Source organism: Manis pentadactyla, chromosome 14 (genome assembly GCF_030020395.1).
Source record: "Manis pentadactyla isolate mManPen7 chromosome 14, mManPen7.hap1, whole genome shotgun sequence".
In the NCBI taxonomy this organism is placed as follows: Eukaryota; Metazoa; Chordata; class Mammalia; order Pholidota; family Manidae; genus Manis; species Manis pentadactyla.
The window spans coordinates 85502138-85515124 of record NC_080032.1 but is presented as its reverse complement, the minus strand read 5'-3'; the positions used below and the strand labels follow the sequence as shown (position 1 = coordinate 85515124).

The following is a 12987-nucleotide window of genomic DNA, read 5'->3' as shown; positions in this document are numbered from 1 at the left end:
TTAACTTTTTCAGTTTGTCTTCAGTTGGAATGACTTTTCGCAAAAGTGGAAGCGGCCGGAGCACATCGACGCACACCTGGAGTCGCGCTGGCGGCGAGGAGGCTGGGGGGAGGTTCGGAGGCTGGGGAGGTCCCGGGAGGACAGAGGCGCCCCGCGAGCGCCCCCCGCCTCGGCAGCACCGCCCCTCAGGACACGGGGACCCCCCCCCGGCCCCGCCCCGAACCCTCCCCGCCTGCGGCGCTCCCGGGAGGGGGCCGCGCGCTCCGCCGCCGGGCGTCGGGGCGCGCGCCGAGCTGCCATTGGCCGATGCTAGGCCCCCGGCCGAGCGGGGGGCGTTCCGGCGAGTCGGGGCCCCGGCCTCGCCCGCCTCCCCGCGCCCCGCGCGCCGCCGGGGCTCCCGCTGGCCGGAGAGTCGGCGCGAACCCGGCCCCGCCGCCGCCGCCGAGCCCCGCGGCCCGCGCTCCCGCCATGGGGCCGCCGCGGGGCGCCTGAGAGCCGGCGCGCGCCCGGCCCGAGAGCCGCCGGCGGGCTGCGGCTGAGCGCCCGGGGCCCGCCTGCAGGCTCGGGAGGGACGGGCGGCGGCGGAGCGCCCACGATGAGCCTCCCGCAGGAGGACGGCGTGGGCAGCCTGTGCCAGAAGGCGCTGCGCATCGTCACCGAGCTGTGCTTCGCGGGCCGCGTGGAGCGCGAGACGTGCGCGGGCATCTTCCCCGCGGAGCGCGGCGGCCAGGGCGGCGGCAGCACCGGTGAGCGCGCGCCCCGCCCCGGCCCGGGGCGCCCTCCTGCCTCGCGGCGCCGTCCGCAGCTCCGGGAGGCGGGCTGCCGGGACCCGGGGCCTCCGTCCCGCGGCGGGAGGCGGGCGGGGGCAGGGGGTTCGCGGACCCGGGGCACCACCTGGGCCCCCGAGCGCGGAAAGTGTCCGCGCGGGGGAACGCGCGCTGCCACCTGTCGAGCGTCTGGCAGCCCCGAGCCCGGAGGACGGATGGGTTTCTAGGGTTATGACACCGTCAGCAAAGCCCCAGGGCTTATTGATCCCCCCTTGTGAGGTGACAGCTAAGACCCGGGGCACCGGTGAAGCGGAGTCGGGAGGGCACCGGTTCCAGCCGTGGCCGCACACATGCTGTCCTGCTTCCCCACCCCAGGGCATCCTCTCGCCCCTTCCGAAAACTTGGAGGAAATGGGGAGGGATCGGCCGTCAGAAATTTGGGGTCTGAAAGAAGTCTCGGGTGACGGATCTTTCTCAAGAGCGGGGAGGGGGCCGCCTCGGACCCGGTGTCCTGGTCGCGCTCGGGGAAAGGGTTTCAACCGCCTGCGCAGGAGCGGGTCTGAGCGGCCTTCGCGCGGTTTGCACGGACTGGACGGGCCGCGGGGTTGCAAGAATCCCCGGGGAGGGTCACTTGTTGCTCTGGGAGGCAAACAAGTCCTGGACGCGGGGTTTGCGGCATCGGGCTGGACGGGGCGGGGCCCCTTTGGAAGGCGGTTCTTTCCCTCTGCTCTCCTGCCTGCCGGTCCCCCGGCCGGGCTGGAGCCTGAGGGTAGCCGGGGCGACAGGGACCGGCGCGCCGCTGAGCCCAGAGCAGAACAGGACCGCAGAAAGCCCTGCGCGCTGGGAAGGAGGCAAGGGGGCGCCCTTACTGAGGCCACCCCACCACCCCACCACCAAAGACAAAGGGACGGGGATGGAGATGGGAGGAGATGCGGCTTAGCTTTTACAACCACTTACTTAAATGGAGTATCTGCTGGGTTTTCGCATTCTCTGGTCACGGCAAGAGGACTCTGTCTGAGCCTGGCTGCTTGGACGCCGGAGCGGAACGGTGCATAGTTTTTGCTGTCCGCATGCTGGAGACCTAAGTTGTGTGAATGTGTATGAACGTTAACAGCCGTTTCCATTTGTTCAGTGAGTGTGAAACTCCTAGCAATGTATGAAACTCAACTAGGAGTGGAAGGGACTGGGTAAACATTGGTGTATATGCGAGTCAGGTGTACGGTGGTTAAGCATAAGATAAACACTCAAATTAGTGTGACCTGAAAGTCCTCTGTGGTGATACTGGATAAGCTTTTCTGAAGTGTCTTCAGCGGTACACATGCTGAAGGTAAGACTCAGAGAAGGGAGTAATGGAAGGAATGAGAGTGAGTTTAAAGACCTATATTTTGGTCACTTAACAATTGATGCTATGAATAAATAACTCACCGCCCTCCCCATTCCCTTTGTGATCATGCACCAAGTTTTACTAGGTCTCAAATTGGCTGGTAATGAGGAAAACTTGTCAAGGTTGAGACCGAATACTAGCTTCTACATCTTTCTAAATACACAACTGTATCACCTTAAGGCAAAATGCAGTATATGAATTGTGGAAAGGGTTCTGAGGACTATAAGAAGTAGTTACAATCCTAATTCCTTTTGGACTTTTCCTCGGGACCAAAAAGTGGTGAAAAAATTAGTCTGAAACAATTAAATGGATATTTTTCTCCCCTTAAGGGAGAGAAATCCTGTTCAAATGGAATATTCAATTTGATATATGCATATATATTGCACAGTTACCACCAGAGAAGGCTTTCTACTAGGTTGTGTATCAGATGTAAAGATGCACAAGATTACGTTTTCCATTTGTAAATCTATGCAACAATTAGAAGTAAAATGCTTTAATCCACGAGTAAACTCCAAATACCAATACGTACCTATAAAGTAGATTCAAAGATTACTTGCTGAGTCTTTAGTTATATTAGCCACTCAGCTGCATATTATTCTTCACAGATTTTCTTATAACCTATGCATGGGTGCCCTTTATTATAGATCTCAAAATAAAAACCCTTCCAGTAAGTAATGCTTCTACTCACTGTTTGTTTAATTAGAGGCACAGTATTGGTAGGAAGCCATCCACATTGAATGGTACAGTGGTTATTTACTTTGAATGTTAATCAGGACTACCCAGATGGTGTCAGTTATTCTCAAGTTGCAGCGACAATCACAAGCTTCCAGACTGTGTATATTTTTAGATTCCTTCACATAGGGGTATTGGGAGAGAAATTCAGGTAATCCCAATTAAAGTCCTTCTACATTAAAGAACTGAGGAGTCACATATGTAAATAAAATATTATACCACCAGTGTTTAAAATGCCAGTAAACAGCGAGCTTCACCGTGCTCTTCACCATAACAGCAGTAGGAGAAACGGAAGCAGTGTTACTGACCTTGAGGATCTTTGCCAATCAAGTCAACCAATCCTATATGTTAGTAAAATTTGTGACGACTTAGAGCACAGCTGCCAACGCTAGTTAATTCACTTTTGGAATAGTTTATTAGAGACATTATTGATGTCAACATTACTGGTACTAGAAAGTTCATCGTGTGCAGTTGTTAGAAAATCAAATTTTTTCTTTTTTTTTTACTACTGATTCTCCCCTTCCCTCTAAATGGATATGTCACCCACTAAATTCATTTTGATGCAGAAATTGATTTAATACTAGAATGCTTAGCAGAAATACAAAACAGCATATTGGCCTCAAATGTTATTTTTCAGATACACTGTGACTGAATGTACATAATAGTTTTTGAGCTGGACTTGGGTTCATTTCTGGTTGGTCTTTTTAATTGCTGATCCATATTCAAATGCTGATGAGGTTTTAGGAGACTTGCTTGAAAAGCAGATCTCATAAATCACAGCTAATCAAACCCGCTTGAGCTCAGAGTCACATTACAATTGCATAGAACTAATGTTATTCTAAATATTTCAGGTAAACATTAATCACTTTTAATTTTGCATTTTTACTTTTTTATTTGGAACTAAAAAATCTAAAAATTTAAACATTCATACATGTGTTCTGCAACTTATCAGATATGATATCTTGTAGGTATATTGGCAAAGGATTTCCTTGAAGTTGTTTGACCAATAAGAAACAAGATGAATAAGTAAAAATTTTTTAATTATATCATGATTTTCCTCTGAGATTAAGGCATTTTAAGTCTATCAAGAGGGATTAAAATGAGTAAGGGAACTTCACTGAGTTTTGTCTACAGACAGAAAGCAAGTGATTACTAAATTTAGTTTTAAGTTTTGTATCACTACACCACTGAGTTTTATACATTCTAATGATTGTATGAAGAATTGCAATTTAGGAACATAATGGAAAATTTTCCTTGAGACTTAATAGGTTTGGAAAAGAGTAAGTGAACCACAGTGAATTCAGAACTATAGGCCCATTTGGTGAAGGATATATAAGAGGACTTCTTCCTTTCTCCATTGTTACTCCAAGGAAGAATGCCCACCCTATACTGCTTCTAGTCTCATTTGTACATGATCACGAGTTCGTACTGTGCTTGGTCTCATTTGCTCCAAAGAGAAATGGGTGACTGACTGACTATCTTCAGAGGCCAGCAGGTCTCAGCAAACATCTATTTTTCTTACTTCTGAGATGTCATACTTTGGCAGTATTAACAGGATTTTCTTTTGCTTTAACCTCTTTTATTTTCTTGAGACACATTAAGATCTGCATTTCCTTTTTATATGAGCTGTGAGTCTCTGCAATCTGATTCTTACAAGAGTTATTTTGTTCTTAAAAGTATATAGCCGTCCATTCAAATCACATTTTTTAAAACCTAAATCATCATTGTAATTTTGTTTTATAGAAAAAAATTGGTCTTTATTTGGGATAATTCTACATTCATTTACAAGCTTTTCTTTTTTGTACAAAATTCTGGCAGAAGATAAATATTATTATAAATGGTTAGTGGAATTTCTAATGGTAATTAAATGACCTATATTTTGAAAATATAATTGTATCCTTCCTGATCTCCACTTTATTCTACTAACAATATACACATAAAGTCACTAAGATGTAAGCTGTTTGAGGGCAGTGGTTTGTTGACTATTTTACCCTTGGTGCCTAGAAAAATATGTGGCTCCTACTAGAGTGTCAACAAATATTTATTGAATGAATGAAAGAATAAATAATTTAATTAATGACTTTATTCTCAAGAAGCCTCAATATCCTTATTTGTGAAATGATGGGTGCTATTTAATAATCTCCAAATCCCTTCTGAAACTGAATTGCATAAATTTGTATCATTGTTTCTCCAGTGCCCAATACAATATCTACACAGATAGGCATACAACATATTTAGTTTATGATAATGGCAGAAAATAGAGCACTTGAGGCATATAAAAGCTGGACTAAAATGAGCAACAAACTAATGAAAAAGCAGCTGAACACCATATGGATGGCCAGTGACTTTCCTCAGCGGGTTCTCAAGTAAAGCTGTGATCCAGTGGCTAAATGTGTAAGTGTTGCATAATAAGTGCATTAAGTTTACTGAAGTTCTAGAAAAGTAGGAAGAGCTGTTTAATAGCTCCATTTCCACAAGTAAAAAAGAAGTCTGTTAGTTTGCTTAAATAGAAAGTAGCATGGAAAAGATAATTGTATTATTCAAATAGCTACATTCCAGCTACAAATAGAAATCATTTTGCAATAGTGAAAACTAAGGCAGGAATAGTTAGGAACTTCCCCTCAAATCACAACTAGTTCGTGATGGAGCTCAGATAAGAACCAGAGCTCCTTAGATATATCCTCCTAGGGGGAGGGGAGTTAGGCAGTGATGGCCTCAGGGCCAGAGGGTAGAGTCACTGGTGGGAGGAGGCCTGGAGGAAAGGAAAAAGGAATTGATATTAACTTTTTTTTTTCACATTCAGGTGGATCCTGAAGCATGTTATGATCTACAGTTTAACATTCCGTTATTGAATAGAGAACGTTACAGTCAAATTTTTAAAACCTTATAAATGTCAGTTTGTTTATACTGCAGAATTATTTTAGTCAAATGAGAACTATTGTTTTCAGTCTTAATTATTCCTTTAGTTTTGTTTCAATAGTCATAGATTTATAAGAATCATGAATAAAACAATATTAAGCCTATTAGCATTTCTAATATGGCACAGTATGAGTTGTTATTGTAGCTGAGAGGTGATTTTAGCATTGACTTCTACTCAACAAATACTTATTAGAACTTATTATTATATGAAAAGCCACTGTGCCAGACATTAAAATGTACTGGTGCCATTAATTGAATTCTGTGCATAGTTGAAGTTAAATCTAGAATTTATATACAATCACAGATTCTAAATTATTTACCCAATTGTGAACATCCATAAAGATTTTTTAAATAAATGTGGATATTTTAATTCCATATTGGTATCATAAATGATTGAATCTAGATGCTACTGTTATAAGATGTACCATTATTTCATATGGTACCAAAAAAGGGAAAAAGAATGTTGCTAATTAAATTATGACTTGATGCTTTTTTATCACATAGAATTTTTTTTCCTTACTTATGGAAAGACTTCTCTTAAAACTTAGAGATCTATTTTTAAAATCACTTGTCACTCTTATACAAACAAAAAAGGAAAAGATATAAATGGGTGAAAATTTTTTTTAATTATAATTCTGAGTCTGATTCTTCTGAATGGCTTTTTAATTCAGATTTCATGATGCTTTTGTTTTTCCACTCATTATTGGACTCTGTGCCATCAGTAGTGTTGTCAAGGGTGTTAATGATACATATATTTTTCCTTAAAAGAATGCACATAACATACAAGCTCCATTGGTGTTGTGCTCTAAAGCTGTACAATTATGTGTAATGTTGGCCATGTTGCCAAATTCATCTGACGCACTAACTTTCACCATCTATTCCCCAAAAAAGTTTGGCTTACAAGGGTTAAAGATGTGTTTCACTGTTTTCTCCAGTACTTTCTTCCAAGCCACCTAGACTCATTCTATGACCTTTGGTGCTAATGTTTTTGCTTTAGCACATACATAGAGAAAATTATGACACACTTCCTGGCTATTAATGGTTGTAACAAACCACTGATACTAAAATACATTCTGATTGCAGAAAACAAAAATGTTTTAAAATATGCATTTTATAACCAAATAAAGAAAAGTTTATCATTTTTTGAAATTCAAGAGAAAGGCAAAAGTCAATACAATTAAGATATAAATTATAAGAGGCATTGCTGAAAGGTAAATATGTTGATTGATTCTATATTGGATTTATGGATGAGGAAGAGACTGCTAGTTGTTGTCCCGTATTCACTCCCCCTTCTATTTCACAATAGTAGAAGCCCTTTTTCGTTGGGTATGTGGCAGCATTAAAACTTTTTTAAAAAGGAAACTTTTCTCAACCTACCTCGCAGTTGGTGACTGCACCTAATTCTGCCCATCAGCACGTCAGCAGCAGTGATGCGTCCTACTTCCAGGTCATGCCTTAGGATGGAGGGCGTAACCTCACCTTCCCATTTCCTTTGTTAGTCCCTGGATGGTATCCACCATCCAGCTGTCTGGAATGTGGACATGATGGCTTGCCATATTGGAGAAGGCAAAAACCTTCGAGTAGCAAAGCAAAAATATAGAAGGAAACAGGATTCTGGATACCTTGAAGTTGATGTAACTGCCCTGGCTAGCTTGTGCTGGGACAATTAATTACATGAGAGAGAAATAAACTTGAATCTTGCTTGTCACTGTTAATTTGGTCCCTTGTTATAAAAGTCAGAATTATGCCCTAATATAATACTAATGCCATCTGCATAAGATAAATAAGTTAACTTTGAAGATAATTCCAAATTTTCCTTTTAGAGGCAGCATTCCTCAGCTTTCTTTGAATCAGAGCTGCTGATTTGAGTTTTATTCCCTCTCCTTCTCTTCAGAAAAATGCCATAAACATAGTCTGTGGCCAGGCAACAATGGCGAGTAACCAAAGAAATTATAATTTCTGGTTAATTATGAGAAATCACATCTTGGTACATTTGAAAATTTAAAAAGTAGAGTTTTTTTTTGAAAGGTACAGAAAGACACAGGTAAGAATATTCACTTAAGGCAGGGTTAATTGCAGCTGAGAGTATGCTTTTGTGCACAATCAGCCATCTGCATGGGTACTAGGTAATTAGACCTAATGGTTTTCACAAGCCACAGTGAATAAAACTATGTGCATGTTATGGTCTGGTTATATAGACTAGCGAGGTTCTGCTTTACTACAAGTTTCTGAGGAACTGGCATTGTTTTGGATTACTGTTTTCTTACTAGGGTTGTCTTTTTACACCTTTTCAGAACTGTGTCACTTTTTTTTTCTGAGATAATGACATGAAGAAAGAGTAAGATCTTTATATCAAAAATGAGTCAGAGATACAAAGTCATTCATTCACACAGAGAGATAAGTAGATAGTGATAGAGCAATGGTTGTACATATGTATGTAATCAAACCAGAGTTTAAGCAATTTTAAACCTGATTATCTCAGAGCCTAATTTCATTTCTGTAAATTTCATTAACGCTTAGTCTTACCAAGATAAAATAGGATGGCTGTCATATAACAGTTCTTTAAATTATCCAGAGATACTGAAAATCTGAGCTGGAGAAAGGTTCTCATGAAGTTTGCCCACTAAAATGGGTAACTTCAAAGGCCGAGAGGAGATGGCAAGCCACTTATATTCATCACCCGCCTCTCAGTGGTCGGCTCCGTCCCCCAGTGATCTCTTCTCCACCTTACTTCCCCAGTCCCCCACCAAAAACTCCTATGCTTTTGTCTTTCTCATTTGGAAACTCCAATCCATTCACCCTTCTTCTCTGCAAATTCCCTATCAAATGCGGCATCTTACTTATGATTCATCATTGAAATCACTTTCTCCTTGGAGGTGTTTCCCATCCTTCTCGGCAGGGGTTCGAGGAGAACCTCATTCGTGGATAAATTCATCTGCTTCTTTATTCCTACACCAAATAAACTGAATGCTTAAGAGGTTCGAAGTATTGCAGGCAGGCTAGTTTTACTCTTATTAGTTTCCAATTTCAAAAGAATCCTCAGTCCTGACCATACATTCTCTGTTTTCCTATTTTCTGCTCTCTACAGTGTCTATTTCACATTTTCCCCACTCTATTTAAATACTCCACACTATTCCCAAATATCCCAAGATAACTGGCAGCAAACCCTAACTCTTACTTCAGAGAGAAAATAGTATTATAAATAAGAATTCACTGGACTTCCCAAAAATCTAAAAAGTTACCTGAATCCAGAACCATCCTGGTTTTCTTACAAATGGAAAAGGGATTCACTCCCTTCACCCTTGCTTCAGACCCCCATCAAGTGGGGGGTCTGAACGTTTTTTTTTAACGGGACATTTCTATTTACTATTCACTCTGCCTAACTTCCTGTCTCTTCTTGTCTGCTGACTACTTCCCGTAAGTTTTAAAACATGCTTAAGTATTGTTCATCCTGATAAACACCTTCATCAACTCCATGGGCTTCTCTGGTTACTGCCCTCTCTCCTCCTGTCCTAAACCCAGTTTCCTGAAGGACTTTTCTAGTCTCATAGGCTCCACTTCCACAACCCTATTCATTTGTTAAACCATATTAATCTAGTAAACACATCCTTTGCTTCACTAGTCTCACCAAATTCACTAAAGGACTACTTATTAAAGTTAATAGTTACTTGTCAACCCTTGTTTGAATTGAACTTATTTAAACTTTTTACACTGTTGACCACTTTTAAAATATTCTTCTCCAAACTTCTTTGAAAACATATTGACCTGATTTTTTTTTTTAATTCCCCTACTCTTGCTCAATCTTCCACATGTACAGGCTTGTTCCTTGAAGTTCTCTTTCTGTAAGTAACGGTGTCCTCAGGATTCTATTGAGGAGCTTCTGTCTACCCTTCATGGATTCAGATTCAACTCTTTAAGGAAATCCTTCCATTTACCTTGAGTTACAGTTGTGCATGGCCAACTGCTTACTCAAAATTTCTACTTGCAGGACCACAGTTCTTCCAACTCAATATGGGGGCCAAAGGTGAAGCCATGGTCCTCCTTATTTCATCATCCTGTTGGTCTCCCAATGAGTCATGTTCTTGTACTTAAGTTGTCACATTCTGCAACTAGAGCTTTAACTTCCCAGTTATCTCCCTAGTCTGTTCTTTTTCCCATTTCAGCAACTCTCATTCAGAACCACTACAAGCTCTCATAGGGATGATTCTTATAATCTGTTAACTAGTTTTCCTCTTCTATTCTGGCCTCCACTCTTTTCTTCTCCTTAGCCAGAGTGTCATTTCTGAAATGTATACCTGACCATTTCCATACCTTGACTCAAAAATGTTTCTTGGGCTCCTGAATTTTTTCTTCAAACTAAGTCCAAATTTATAACGTTCTTCATGTTATAGTTAAATGTTCAATTGCAATCATTAAATAATCATTGAATCATAAAAAAACATTTTAATGACTTGATAAATTCTTCCAGACCCTCCCTTAATCTTTTGATAGTCAGATTTTCATTTTGTTTAACAAATTTTATTGAAAAAATTATGTCATAAAGATCTAAATATTAAATAGCTGGTTGTTTTTTAATACTTTTAGTTCTAATTGCAATAGCAAGCAATGTAAAAATATATAAAATATAATAAGCTTCTATTTATAATTTTAGTTTCATATTTCAGGAAAAAGTTGTAACTTTTTCACATTTTATTGTTGAGGGGAAATACCTTTCCCCCTCGCTTTATGTCTGGATAGAAGGAGCTACACGATAGGAATAATCCTGGATTCTTGGCCCACCTGCATCCTTGAGAAATGGCTTACCTGTTTCCCACTTCTTTGAGGTGCAGTCTTCATGTCCTCAGTAAACAAATATTCTCTACTCCTCTGTGTAGTAAGATTTATAGGGTCAAGTTCTCATGAGGGATATGTGTGGTTGTCCAGCCAGGCCCGTGACTCCATGGATAAGTGTAATTAATTCAGAGTGATTCATTAGCAAGTCCATGTTCTAACAGACCTAAGTTGATATTCCCTAGTATTTTAATTGCTACCTGTTTGAAAACTATGTTTCTCTCAAGTGTTCTGAGCACAAGAAGATAGGGAAATGGGATGTTATTTACTAACTTCCTGAAACATCAACATTTACTTAGAAATGGTGGTCTCCATTACAAATTCATTCCTTTCGGCAAGAGATAGGATCAGAAGATGGGTCTCACTTTACTAATCTGTAAATTACCATTCAATCCATACTAATCCATACCTATGCTTCTTTTCCCGCATGTACTCTTAAAGAAAAATAAACAGTTGATAGGATACCAGCCCATTGTTGTACTTACTATATAAATTACAATGCTAACTACTTTGTATACATTTCCTTATTTATACCTCATGACATTCCTATGCAATAAATATAAGTACACCTATTTTACTGTGGCTCTTAAAACATGAACAGCTTGCTCAAAGACACCCAGAGGTAGAGTTGACAATCTGAACCCAGGACTAACTGGGTCCACAACACAAGCTATATTATACTATCTCCCAACTAGAAGAGTTTCTGCATATTCCGTCCAAATCAGTCAACTTTGAACCATCCAACCACCTTGAAATCCATAGACATTTGAGTGCCTTTTCAGATAACTCCCAGAATATGTTTTCAGCAGCTCCGTAAACGTTGATGTGATACGTACTAGACACTAAAAATAAAAAGGTGAATTAATTTGGGTTTTACTCTGAAGGATCAGAGAATGAGTGTATTGGTAGGATGGGAACATTTAGAGAAGCAAAATAAGTACAGGTCTCCACAATCCCTTACCCACAATTATGAAATCTCAAAACCCTAAATACTGAAAATTATTTTGTAAATTGTAGCCATTTGGGACCAACACCTTACCTGTACTGGCATTAAGCTACTTACAATCTTTAGTGACCCCACTTAGTGTGACTAATTCCTACATTTCATTACAGACATACTAACGGGATTGGGTACTGAATGTGAGCCCCGGTAATGTGTACCGTATAACCTTCCTAACATCCAAAAGAAACAGTAGTAATTTTTGAAACACATCATGTCCCAAGAGTTTGGGGATAAAGTATTATAGGCCAATCAATTGATATAAAAGCAGTGTTGCAGTGGTGGGTGCTCTTCAAAAGCCCTTAGGAATAGAAGAGGCAGAGCTTTAGGGCAGAGGTCCCATTAGATCTGATTACTGAAGGGTAAATACAGATTTGCCAAGCAGCCAGGCAGGAGAAAATGCTTTGGAACATGGAACAGCCTGCACATCATGAGAAGAGTGTTGTGTGGCCCAGGGAAGGAGCATTGTAGGAGACTGGCGGAAGAATCAAGATGGATCAATAGCCCGGGGTCACATCACAAGGATGCTGTGAAATGCCATTCAAAGTGTGGGTCTGCCCCAAATGGCCAAGGGGCGGTCAGGAAGTTGTTCATGATAATCATAATATAAAATTATCTCACGATTTCTGCTTTTATGTACTCTATCGATAAATTAACATTTCTTCACATTGCAATTTTTTCCAGATATTTCAGTCAGCTTGTTAGCAGTCGTTGTCAGCTTCTGTGGTCTGGCCCTGTTGGTTGTCTCACTTTTTGTCTTCTGGAAGCTGTGCTGGCCTTGCTGGAGAAGCAAACCCGTGACTTCCAACATCAGTGCCCTTCCACAGAGCGTGTCAAATGCTCCTACTGAAGTTTTTGAGACTGAAGAGAAAAAAGAAGTTAAAGAAAATGGAAAGCCAGCACTCAAAGCTATCGAGCCTGCAATAAAAATCAGCCACACTTCCCCTGATATCCCAGCAGAAGTCCAAACCGCTTTAAAAGAACATTTGATTAAACATGCACGTGTGCAGAGACAAACTACTGAGCCTACGTCTTCATCCCGGTAAGGAGAGATCAAACATACAAAACTCTGTGTGTGTGCGTGTGTGCGTGCATGTGTGTGTGTGTGTGTTCTGTGTGATTTTATAAGAGAGAAAAACTGCAGAAAGGGAGAAAAGAAAAGACAAACAGGAGAAATGAGAAACAGGAAACATAACTGAATGGAAAGGAAAAGGGTAAAGCAGAGTAAATAGGAGCAAGGAGAGAGAGAAACTGAGAAGAAGCCAAATAGGGAGCAGGACCGTGGCAAGGGTTTAGTAGAACTTGAAATCCCCGTGAAGTCATGTGACTATAGGTTATCTTTTATTAACTCTTTCT

At 41.3% G+C, this 12987-nt stretch overlaps 1 protein-coding gene across 1 annotated transcript in view; it reads left to right on the top strand.

The window, feature by feature from the left end:
• The first annotated feature begins 399 nt into the window (after window positions 1–399).
• The window catches only part of SYT10 (synaptotagmin 10), a 54636-nt gene continuing 42048 nt past the window's right edge, over window positions 400–12987 (top strand). The window contains exons 1-2 of the mRNA XM_036889614.2: window positions 400–746; window positions 12316–12673. Coding sequence (XP_036745509.2) covers window positions 596–746; window positions 12316–12673 — 509 coding nt within the window. The 5' untranslated portion in view covers window positions 400–595. The remainder of the gene's footprint in view (window positions 747–12315; window positions 12674–12987) is intronic.